General features: G+C 41.6%; 2 protein-coding genes across 2 annotated transcripts in view; one reads left to right on the top strand and one right to left on the bottom strand.

The window, feature by feature from the left end:
- The window catches only part of LOC140946994 (uncharacterized), a 1,953-nt gene extending 1,148 nt beyond the window's left edge, over positions 1–805 (top strand). Inside the window, exon 2 of the mRNA XM_073396077.1 lies at positions 179–805. Coding sequence (XP_073252178.1) covers positions 179–679 — 501 coding nt within the window. The 3' untranslated portion in view covers positions 680–805. The remainder of the gene's footprint in view (positions 1–178) is intronic.
- Positions 806–6,174: 5,369 nt separating this feature from the next.
- The window catches only part of LOC140946095 (adhesion G protein-coupled receptor L4-like), an 18,775-nt gene continuing 12,449 nt past the window's right edge, over positions 6,175–12,500 (bottom strand). The window contains exons 4-12 of the mRNA XM_073395171.1: positions 11,284–11,378; positions 10,527–10,629; positions 9,162–9,312; positions 8,640–8,721; positions 8,280–8,346; positions 8,007–8,089; positions 7,515–7,635; positions 7,094–7,135; positions 6,175–6,715 (exon numbers count right to left, since the gene is read on the bottom strand). Of these exons, the coding sequence (XP_073251272.1) occupies positions 6,545–6,715; positions 7,094–7,135; positions 7,515–7,635; positions 8,007–8,089; positions 8,280–8,346; positions 8,640–8,721; positions 9,162–9,312; positions 10,527–10,629; positions 11,284–11,378 (915 nt within the window). The 3' untranslated portion in view covers positions 6,175–6,544. The remainder of the gene's footprint in view (positions 6,716–7,093; positions 7,136–7,514; positions 7,636–8,006; positions 8,090–8,279; positions 8,347–8,639; positions 8,722–9,161; positions 9,313–10,526; positions 10,630–11,283; positions 11,379–12,500) is intronic.

Here is a 12,500-nt window from a genome sequence, read left to right as displayed (position 1 = left end):
TACTTGTATTTTCTCCTTTGGCTGTGCCTGCCGAAGGATGTTTATACATGGTAACTCGAGAAGTTACGTGATGTTTTTGTTTTTTCACGAGGCCTGTAATGAGGTTTTTTATGCATAACACTGAGTGTTTCGCACATTGAGGTGGGCGGTGATTAAGAGTCTCTTTGTTCCTTTGCAGAGATTGCGTGAGGAGGTGAGACAGTTAAAGCAGTCAGTGGAGGCAGTAACCAACGCGTCGCCTGAGAAGCTCGTGGAACAGATCTTGGCTTATGCTTCCCGCCCGTTGACAGAGTTTAACAAGTATGAGGTGCTTGAGATGCTGGAGACTCTGCATAACAAGGCCGCTGACCGTAATCATGACAGGAAGAACTACTATCGGCTCGTTCATCAGTCGGCGAGGGAAAAGGTGGAGTTGTCGAAGGACCACTTCAAGGACCTTGTTATGCGCCTATTAGGAGACAAGGACCACGAGAGGGTCCTGGATATCGTTTCTAAAGTAGAAAAGAAGTCAAATCGCAAGAAGCCTCAAGCGAACCACAACAGGGGTTCTGGTGTGGCACGTCCGTCTCGTCTATTTTCTTTGCGATGTTATTTTTGTCATAGGCGAGGTCATATCAAAGCTGATTGTCCTGATTTGAAGTCCAAGCAGAGGAAAACGGATCCCAAATCAGACAAGTAGCTTGTGTTTAGATCTCGTTAGTTCGCACCGGTGTTATAGGTTGAAGGCCGCCTGGACAAGGCTGTGTGTTGTAATATTGCTTAATTCTTTGCGATAATAAACAAACTTTTGTGTGTATTGAATCAATCTAGTGCATATTTTTACTCTGTCTATTCTGTCAGCATAGTTATAACGACTTTGAAAAAGGGGTATCCTTGAGACAAGGGCCCTCCAGCCTCGCTGGTCTTAGCTGTTATTTCTCTGCTGACTTTGACGGGGATGATTTTAATATGGTCTTAGATTTTTCGGCGATTCAGTGTTTAAAGGTGTCTTCACTACCCCTTTTTCCTAGGGAAACATGTGGTGTTGGGAAAAATCTGACTCCTTTGATCTTCGACTTCAGGAGTTACGAGGCAAAGAAATTGAGCTTCCAATGTCCTGGGTCGATTGTTTCGGTAACCCCGTCGAGGTCAGTGGAGAAGTGACAGCCTGTGACCGTGTTAGATTACAGAGGATACAGAGGGGAGAGTTAATTGGTGATATTTCGGAGTTATTGTTCCGTGACCCATATTGTTTTCGAGCTGGAGAATTGCATAACCATTTCGAGTATTGGCAGTACATTGCGCGAGATAGCTCGTCACCCCAACAGGCACAGATTCTTGGGTGGATAAGGGACAAGGTCTCGATTAAGCCATTTTTCAAGCATTTTAAAGGAAGTTTTAAAGGAGAATTGTTCGATTCAGATGAGCCTCCGATGAAGGTGTTTAAGAACAATGTCTCTTGCAAGCCTTTTGTGTCATTTGTGGAGGAAACGTTAGTTGCGCGCTTGAGATCTGGAGCTATTTCGCTGTTGGGGAGAGTGGGTGTGGTTGACCCTCCATTTATTGTTCTTCCCCTTACAGTTGAGCCAACAAAGCCAAGGTTATGTCACGATGCGCGCTATCTTAATTTATGGATACGTGATATGCCTTTCTCTTTAGACAGGCTGATAGATTTACCGCGTTACGTGGGCAAGGATACCTACCAAACGGTCCTAGACGATAAGTCTGGTTATGACCATATTCTTCTTTCTGAAGACAGCCGCACGTATTTTGGGATCCAATGGGGAGGGTGGTATTTCACGTATAATACCCTTCCTTTTGGGTCGAAGATCTCCCCGTTTGTATATCATACTACTGGCCTGTTGGCTAGTAATTTCCTTAGAGCTATAGGAATCCCTTGTTTGCTCTACATCGATGATCGACACAATGGCGAACTGCAGGTGGCACTCGATAAGGGGGAATACGCTACTATTAACACTGTTGATGATCGTCATCTTGCGGCGGCTAGGTCGGCTATATTTCTTGTTGCTTACCATCTTGTCAGCTTGGGCTATTTCCTTGGTTTGCAAAAGTCAATATTGTTCCCAAGTAAAGTGGTTCCCTACCTTGGTTTTTTTTTAGCGGATTCTTCTAGGGAGGTGTTCTGCTTAAAGCCGGAAAAGAAGGTGAAATTCTTGCAACTTGTCCGTGAAATACTCTATGCCTCTAAGGTTACGGTGAAAACCTTGCAACGCCTGGTAGGGAAATGTGTCTCTTTTAGTCTAGCGGTACCTGCAGCCCAGTTGTTTACGAAGCAGATGAATGCAGCTATTGCCGGTGGCCAACGTACTCCCCACAGGCTAATACCCATCAGGGGGGATCTGCGTGAGGAGATCTCCCATTGGCTGTTTTTGGAGGGTTGGGATGATCCGGTAACATGGCGGGATGAGCGTCATATTCGTGTGTCCGTTGCAACTGATGCTTCCGCATCAGGCTGGGGTGCTATTTTGTTAGCCCCTCATCGTGAGGAAATATCAGATTATTGGACGGAAGAGCAGTGCAAATGGGGGATCGCCGCGAAGGAAGCTATTGCGGTCGACATGGCGTTAATGGCTTTTAAAGACAAACTGTTCAATGCTAGAGTTGATGCTTTTGTTGACAATAAGGCCGTTGTCGAGGCTTGGAACAACCAGGGTGGTAGAAGCTTGGAGCTTAATATGGCATTGAAACGGCTTTTCTTCACAACGTCTAAGCTTAGCTTATCTCTGCACATGTCTTACATTCCGACTGGTCAGAATCCTGCTGATGCTCCATCAAGGCGCCTGTCCCACTCAGATAGTAAATTGTCGGATGGCTTGTGGCAGATTGTTCAGAAGGAGTTTGGTGGTAGGGAAGGCCATACTTGCGACCTTATGGCCTTGGATTCGAATAGTATGACGGATGCGCACGGGTATTCTCTCCCTCATTTTACGCCGATTCCCTCTCCCGGATCGTCTGGTGTAAATCTCTTCACACAGGACCTTGCTTCCCTCGGAGCGCTTATGGCCAGACCGTATGTTTTTCCTCCCATGGCCTTAACGGGACCTGTCTTAAAATTTCTGCAGAGTTTTAAACAGTCGTGCACAGTAGTGGTGCTGGACGTGTTTCCTAAGAAGTACTGGTGGCCTCTCCTTATGAATAAAGCTGTAAAGAGTAGATGTCTGGCTGTTCGTGGCGATGGCAACGCTCTCTTGGTCCCGTCCAAAAAGGGGTGGCTGCCTCACAAGGGCATTCCTGGAGATCTCTGGGTTTTTGCAGTGTGTTTTTAGGTGTGTCTTGGCATACATTTTGACCTGTTGTGCTACTGGTTTGTGGTGTATGATAGAGTTCTTCTTTTCTGGTTTGTAGGAGCTTCCAGTCATGGCAAAGCTGTTTGTCCAGTCGGTTGAATGCCCAACCTGTGGACACGCTAATGATTTTGACTTCCGTTTTTGTCAACGTTGTGGCTACAAGCGAAAGGTTATGACAACGCTTGGCAAGGAACACTCTGATGTTATCGTTGACCTTGATGGAATTGAAGTGCGGTTGCAGCAGTTACTTCACTACGATCAGGCAACCAGTTATAAAAAGCAGAAGGATTCTCTTCAGAGGGAACTTGAGGCTTTTCTTGGTGCTCTGCCGGGTTTTGTTACTCTCGCGACAGTGACGCCTAGGGACTTGTGTCGCTTCCTGATCTTTAAAGACAAGCGTGGCAAAACACAGGTACACCTCAATACGTGTGAATTTTTGGGTCAGCATGGTAAACAGTCATGTGGCTGCCCCTTGAGATTGTCGTACAAGACTGTGGACTCTTACATAGGAAAGTTAAGATCGATTTTCCATTCCATTGGTCGGGACGGAGAGTGGGACAAGCGGCTAGGTCTTGGTAACCCAGCCTCTGATAAATTGGTTAAAGATTACCTTCGTCTTGTCACAGCGGAGCAGTTACAGGCCCGTGTTACTCCAAAACAAGCCACGCCATTCTTTGTGGACAAATTGACTCAGTTATCGAAGTATCTTGAAGGCGAGCTAGCGAGATCAAAGTCGAAACTTGACCGTTTCATTATCGCACGTGACCAAGCTTATTTTAAGTTGGCGTTCTTTAGTGGGGACCGCCCATGAGATCTTGGTCAGGTAAAAGTTCCGGAGATCCTTCGTTTTCCAAATGATGATGGGTTCTTATTTAATCATATCTGGGGTAAGACTTTGCGGGATGGTGACAGTAATGTCTTTGGTGTTCGCAGAAATCCCCAGTCGGTCATCTGTCCTGTGAAGGGCGTTGAGCAATATGTCGAAGTGGCAAGGGAGTTAGGCGTTGATTTAACAAAGGGATATTTGTTTCGTCCGACAACTTCTAATAATGGTGTCCAAGATTCTCCATTTAGTTCTTCAGCAGCAGATGCGCGTCTTAAAGTGTATCTCAAGCAGATGAAAGCTGATGATGGTGAGACATTGCATGGCTTTCGTTCGGGTTGTGCGATAACGTTGGCCCTCACAGGAGCGGATCTGTCTGAGATTATGGAACACGTGGGTTGGGCTAGGAGGCATACCGCCTTATATTACCTTCAGCTGGCCAAGGTTCTGAAACATGATGGCCCGTCGGGACGCCTTGCTACGCCTTCTGCTGAGAATGTGGTGGCTCCATGGCAGGATGTGAATCAGCTGAAACGTTTTGTGTGTGCTTTTCCAGCTGCTGAGCAGAGGAAACGCCCAGCAGAATGAGGATACTTTGTTTGGCTAGGGTGTTTTTGGAATGGATTATAACCTTTGTACTATCGTTTCTTTAATGAAGAGATGTTGTTATGGAAACTCATACCAGTTTAGTTTGATTATAATTGTAAACGTATAGCTGTGTCTTACTGTACTTGGGGATTAAAGTTATGAGAGGGGTTGGAGGATTGAGGATTGGGAAGTTGTAAGAGGATTTGAGAGTCGGAGTGCAATTATCTAAGACTATTTAAGGAACAGTGAGGGCTGTTGGGCGCTGATCAATCTTTTTTCCCATACCTTATTAGAACTGAGCATGAATATGAATGTATGTGAATAGAATACTACTCACAACACTCATAATGATATGCGAGGTTAAAATAATTCAATAATGGGTTCTTTCATGGCTAGTCTAGCGGTCTCACGTGCGATTACGTAATTACCGATAATAAATTCTGGTTTGGCGCGAAAACAGACCATTCTTGCTCAGTTTTTCAGCGGAGCCGCGAAGAGGTGGACGGCCCACCCAGTCCCGCCCAAAAATCGCGTGAGTCGTATCTTGAACTCTTCCTAAGCCAAGCTGTCCCAGCTTGGCTTAGTCCGCTGATCAATCTTTTTTCCCATACCTTATTAGAACTGAGCATGAATATGAATGTATGTGAATAGAATACAATTATCAATTGCTTTCTACCTGCTATGCATTCTACAATAGACGGTTTGACAGAAATACAAATGTAGACAAAGATTACATCTTACAGTGTTTGTTAGCTAAATTGATCATAAATATAACAATCAATTATTTTTTTCTTAGCTTCCCGAGTGTTATTTTTGCCTAAACTTCGTTTGTTATGTTTATCTCGAGTTCTAGTTTATCCCTCGGAATAAACATGGTTGATGAAAACTACCCTCGGCTATTTTTCTGCGCGTATTACACCTTAGGTGGACTCTCCAAGGTAACAAACATGTAGTTATAATTGAATGTGGATAAGCATTTCTTGTTTTCAGGGTCTAAAGCACTTCTTTACTGCGCCTTTCACAAACACGCTAACTCTAAAGTTCAAAAGTCGCCTTCACAATTGCGTTTTTCGCTGCCGTCAATCATAATTACGATCACAACCAACCAACCTTAAAACACAGAAACACACAAAACGGATCGAAATCCACCAATCACAGATCACAAACTTTGACGTATTGAACCCGTTTAAGAAAAGTTCCGTTTCCTAAGAGGTCCGTTAAGAGGATTGACGGCAGCAAAAAACGCAAACGTCAGTTGGCTTTTGAAATTCAGAGTTCGCGTGTTTTTGAAAAGCGCAGTAATTAAAATTGCCTTTCTTTGGTAATGTTCCATAAGTTTTTTTGCAAGTGATTTCAAAAGTTCGGATTTATAACTTAAAAGGGGCCTCCCACACCTGGCGCCCAGGAACCAGTGCCTAGGTACCGGCACAAAACAGTGAGGTGTTCACACTTTGAGTACAATACAACAAGTCCCCACCTTGTACTCGCGTACTGGCACCATGCTCGAATTCTAGTGTGGGTGCTTTAAGCAAAGGGTGTGTTCACTTTAGAAGAAAAGAATAAAACTTATACAAGTACATAACATACGGCTATTTCCAAATTCTCTGCTGTTAGAAAACTTATACATAACATAATTACGGCTAGTTCCAAATGGTTTATTTTAGCCGTGTTGCTACTAAAACGGTTATAAAAAAAGATAAACTTGTGATCCACGTCCTGTCGCTGTGGTAGTGAATACATTTATCGGGAGTTAAGCCTACAGAGTAGGCCCTTTCTTTGCTGGTTCGCATATCTTGGTAACAAACTGAGCTTTCTGCTTAAGCAGTGATGGAGATATATACCACAATCATGGTGATTTCACTAGGCTCTCGGTACTTATGGGCATAACTTCAATTTTTCGCAGGGAAAGGATTCCGCTGCTGCTGCCATTGAGGTCAGAGTGTCTTTTAACGCTTGTAGTTCCATTGCTGGCAGCTGGAAATATCACGCGTATTCTTCTTTTGAACCTCTCTCTGATCTGCAGAATAATCAAAGAGAATTAATTCTAAAGATCGCTCCCTGCCAAGTCCGTAAGGAAGTTTGGACGGACGGACGTACGCTGACGTCATAACCAAATTTTCTCGTATCGATCGATAGGTTTCCATTTTCTATAGCAATGGGGGCTCCGCCACGCGCGCGCGGAGGTTCCGTTATCAACTGTCTCTGGTGCTATTGGTGTTTTTGGGTCATGAGAACTTTCCGTAATAAACAGGTGTTCGTAATCGAGGGGTTTGACCGTAAATTCCTTGTGATTTTGGTTCTGTGTTTGGTTTCGACTTACTAAAAACATTGCTTAACTTATAATTCGGCAACACGAGATGATAAAATTTGCAATCATTTAACATTTTGTCCTTACCTCACTATTTCTCACACAGTGAAGAAGAAAGATGGAAAATCCCTGCGGGTAGGAAAATAAGAAAGACTGTCACCAAAGTTTTCCAAAAAATGTACTTATATAATCCTTGGGCATCTTCAGTGAAATAATTTCGAGCTTTGCCATATCTTCTTTTAATTTCTTGACTTTGATTTGTGATTAAGTATTTACTTTTTGAGCTAAAAAATGGGTGCGACCCACAGACTAAATGTAGACTTATTTTCCCAATCATAATTCATGACTTTTTTGGTTGCAGAAAACTTTTTTGGCAGATCCTCATGTGCACTTTGCCTGATGCTTTATGGGAGTTGAGCAAGTGGCGAATAGCAAACACAGCAGCCCCTACGGTTAGTTTACCAATCTATGAATAATGCATACGCAAAGAAGGGGGCTCGCATCTCACCTGAGTGGAATTGAAGATAACAAAAATGTAAGCGAATGCTTTGTAGGTTGACGAAAATGCGCCGAATAACCACGTGACCCCAAGTAAGGGAATTAGCACCACGCATGCTCTGATTCCAAGTCTGCCAATAAATAAGATATTCAATGAAAGATATATATATATATATATATATATATATATATATATATATATATATCGAAGATAAAACAGACGAATCGTTGTTTCCAACGTCCCAACTTTTTTAGCCTAGCCTGTCATCAGTGGAATGCCGATGGTGTTGTTGCAGCTAAGTCATTGTGTTGTCAATTAAAAACGAAGGGAACACAATAGAGCAGTTTGAGTAGTGATAATATGATATGGCCACTTTATGAACAAACAATGTTTTGTTCTCAAAAGGAATCTTTGCTTAATTCCAGCTGGGCGCGTAGCAAATACAGTATATTACATGTACTTACACATGCCTGTTAAAACAAGCAACAAAATCGGTGAGACCTTATCTGTTCTCCTTGGTTGTCCTTTGTTTGTTCCATTCTTGTCATTTCTCTTATAACTCTCACCAAAATCAACAAGTTTATCTGAAAAAATAACAGAGTTGAGAAAAAAGAAAACTTAAATTAGAATATCACAACACCGCCCACGTGATAGTGACTGAGGCAATCTTTCTCGTTAAAACAAATCCTTTAGACCATTCTCTTTGTTTTCTTTCAGTGCGTTTTTGTGTGTCACTTTTTTTATCAGATTAAAAAAAATACTGACTGAACTTACGATCTCAATTGCAAGAACAAACGAGACGAATATCCAGATCAGTCCGTTAGAGGAAGAAATCCAGCAGCTAAAACGAAAACAAAATAAATTATAAAATCTTCCAGTGTGAGTGCATGTTTGAAATAAAAAGGACAAATGTTAACTGATATATCTATTCTCATATACGAACATTCACCCAAGGAAAATGAAACTTCATTCGCACTAAAGAATATTGTTTTCGATAAACTGCTATAGAAATTGGCCTTATTTATGAAAAAATCCTTAATGACTATGCCACAAAATTAAGGGTAATTCACCCTCATAGGTAAACGAAAACAATGTATCTTTACGTATTCTGCTTTTCACCATTTTTCTTCTTACTATTCATCGCTAACAAAACTTGTGATTCCGTCCATTCCGGCAGCAACACTGAGCGATAAAGTGACCATTGCCGCAGGAAAGCCTGAAACGAAGGTGTGGCGGGAGGAGTTCAATTATAAAATTTACGTGAACATTCAAAATATTAATTCGGGAATAACGCACAAACTCAAAAGTGCGAAAACCACTCTATATACAATGCATAACACGCATGAAACTTAAAACACACTTTGAAGTATTCGCGAGAATAATTGTCGCCAACCATCAGGTGAGGCATTGATAACATTAGAATGTCATTTATGCAAAGGTCGTCAGAAAATGAGTTTCAAGGATTTATCAGGAACAAAATTTGAAATTTGGGTCTGTCAATTTGGCTTCTTCGATAAAATTTAATTGAAACGTTGAGGCAATTATGTTTTTTTTTCGCCGTTACATCCAGTCTTTAGTCCTACACTTACTAGTTTCATCCTCATCTTTGCCAAACATTTGAGAAACTAAAATGCAAATTTATCCCTTTACACTTACCCCATGAAATTCCGTGACAAATTTTCATCTTGCTGCTAACGTTGTAAACTTTGACAACAAACAAGTAAAGATAAATTCCCTCCATTAACATCCAACAGAAAGCCGCCATAAGAAAATATTGAATCAGGGCTGCTGCTGTTACACAGACGCCCTGCAAAGTACAACATGTAGTCAAAACTCGCATACTGGAAGGACACTGTAACCACCTTGTACCTTAATATTCCAGGACTAGGAAGATTACTAAATTTGTCTCTTTTTTTGGCAAATTCTAGGAAAGTACCCCGGAAAGCTTCAATATTTAGATTGACCAGGGTTCAATGTAACAAAACGTTTACGAGTGTAAATCACAAGCGTAGAGTCTGAAAACAATAGCTACACTTTTAAAATACACTTGTAACAGTTCTATTAAATTGACCCCGGGTAATTTTTAACATCCTATTTTGCCTTATGTTTCCATTTCAGTAATAGTAAATGGAATCCACAAAATTAAAACGTCGGACATTTAAAGTAAAGTATGTGGAGTTAATTTGCCAGCCTAGGGACTTTTTACATGGAGGTGGGGGACCCCAAATAGGTGAGGCCTATAGGCCGCCTGTTTATACAATCTCTCATTGGTTTGATAGCTCTTTCATGATAGGTGGGATGAGAAATTATATGGACAGGTGGGTTACCCCACCATAGCGGGTTACCTCACCTTTCCCCACCTCTATGTAAATAGGCCCTTAGAAACGAGAAGGAAAGTGGAGCAGATATGCTTCCCGTAATTGTTTCTGTGATCCTTAAGAGGGACTTTAAGATCCAACGACGCCACGGCAACGAGAACGTCTCTTAAAAAGTAAATCTGCGTTCTTTCAATCTTTATCGCGATTATTCCTACCTACTTTGTCAAATGTAGGCGAACCCTCCTGGGTGAAGTTGAATTCCAAGGGACCATATCCAAGTTCAGAAAGAGAAATAAAATTTCGCCGTTGCTTGTTTACGTTCTCCGTAAAACACGAGATTAAGCAATTTCACGTCGTAGTCGTGCAAAAACGGCAAGAGAAATGTAAAAAAAGAGTGATGCACGTGCAAAATTGTTGTTTTGCTTATTAAAGCTATTGTTTTCTTTGACGTTCTCGTTGTGGTCTCGTTGTTAGATCTTAAGGTCCCTTATAATTACTGAGAACGCGCCGGTCAGATATTGGCCTTTTTTTCCCTGTTACTAGTAACAGCCCCAAGTCTTTGCGGAAGTTAATCCGGCCTATTTCACTTCTCGTTGCTTAAGTGACGAATTGACCACTACAGAAAATGCCATAACATACCATAATACTTCTTGTTGGTCACTCCAACATTTTGCATAAGACCAGCACCGAAACGAGTTCTCACCTTGTTTTCAGTTGCTCCAATGCCTGCGAGGAAGATTATTTGGCCCACTCCAAGGGAAGCGACAAGACTTATCCGGATTTGTGACAGTGGTGCTTTAATATCGCTGTGTAAAGATAAACAACTACATTGTCTTCAACAAAACCACTCTGGGTGGGTCTAACAAAGGAATCTCTAAATGTGTATTATAACAATGCAACGCAATAGAGCGTCTTTCATTCACGTGACCAGCATCTATGCAAATTTATTAGAACAAAAGAACGTTTTTACATAAGAAAAGAGTTCAACTCACACAAGACTGGTTTGGAACACCAACATGGTCGCCGTTTTATAGTTTTTTTAGTTTTCATTGTTTTTTTTTTTATGGCCTCCGTTACGTCATATCAAAACGCTCTATACAAAACAAATTATCATACATAACAATACAATTCAATTCAATACAGTAAAATACAATGCAATACACTACCCTACAATGCAATGTTATACAATACAATACATAGCCTGCGAAGCGCAGACGTATTTCCGGTCGTCGCTTCTCTCCCTCCGAAGGGAGGGAGAGAAGGCTATACAATACAAAGCATTAAAATGAAGTACAAGACAAGACAAGATAAGATAAGATATAAGATAAGATATAATTAGATAAGAAAAGATAACATAAGAAAAAATTAAAGACTAAGAAGGGAAAACGTTCAAAATTTGGGCTTAAGGAGTCGTGTTGAAACATTTGATTATGTTTTAAAAAGATGTTACATGTACTTACGTCAGAAATTTGTAGCAGATTATTGTCGCTATGATTCCGATTAAGGAGAGGGTAAGACCCAAGTAGGTCAGAATATTCAGCACCTTTTCATCTTTCTACGTACAAAACAACCGGAAAACCATTTAATCTCCACCGTACCAGACAGCTGCATGAATGGATGCCGGCCAAGAGAGGATAAAGGGGACAGAGAAGGCATCCCCCATACACACCCTATTCCATAGGTAATTCGTCTCGAGTTATTTTTAAGACCACAGATCCCAAGGGGGATTAGACAACAGCCAATCACATAGGGCGAATGTGTTCCGCGTGGATGAACCACGCGTCCTTTACGAATTGACGCTGAAAAAATGGCGGAAGACGCAGAGAGCGATATTGCTATTCGTTTTGTCGACGAAAACGTCTAAAGAGAGATTTCTGCTAAAACTGTGTCAGCGAAACGGAAATTAAAAAAGAATCGCCTTTCCTCTCTTATATAGAGCTAACAGTACAGCAGGGAAATCCTTAACACACTGAATATTCTCTCAGTATCTTTAATTTACAATTTACAGTTTGAAGAGAGCAATTTCTGGTTTGATATTTATTCTTTTATTAGTCTGTTATTATTCCACAAAATAACACTTGGCGTCCTACTTGCTTTATTTTACAAACGACCGGTTTCAATAGACCGGCGAAATTTCTTATTATGTTAAAGCACTGAGGTTACGACAACTTCGAGTTAAACTGATTTCACTAGTTGTCAAAGAGTCTAGCGATTCCCTTTTCCCAGGTCAGCGCCGACTCATTTCGCTTCAAAATTTAAAAATGCTCTCGATCTCTTTACGCTTTCATTGCCTTTCGCCCGACATATTTTGCACGGTGTTTAATCATGCGAAACCTCAGCTAGCTCCACGAAACATCCACGCAGTGCGCGAGGTAGCTTTATCCCGATTCTAAAAATAACTCGAGACGAATTACCTACGGAATAGGGTGTGTATGGGGGATGCCTTCTCTGTCCCCTTTATCCTCTCTTGATGCCGGCCTTCCATGCAGGCTAATCTTGCTCTCAAAAGCCCGACTTGCTTTCGAGTAGCGGGCACCCAGATTGGTTTTACTCCGAATTGGCTCTCAAAAACATTTTGAGCTATAACTTCTTTCTTTTGTAAGATCTGTTCACTTTTTACTTAGATATTTGCAGGACAAATATAAGTGATATGCTCCGTCCGTACGGTTACGAGATT

This window comes from Porites lutea, chromosome 8 (genome assembly GCF_958299795.1).
Source record: "Porites lutea chromosome 8, jaPorLute2.1, whole genome shotgun sequence".
Taxonomy (NCBI): domain Eukaryota; kingdom Metazoa; phylum Cnidaria; class Anthozoa; order Scleractinia; family Poritidae; genus Porites; species Porites lutea.
The sequence above is the reverse complement of the archived record's forward strand: the minus strand, read 5'-3'. Positions and strand labels throughout refer to the sequence as shown.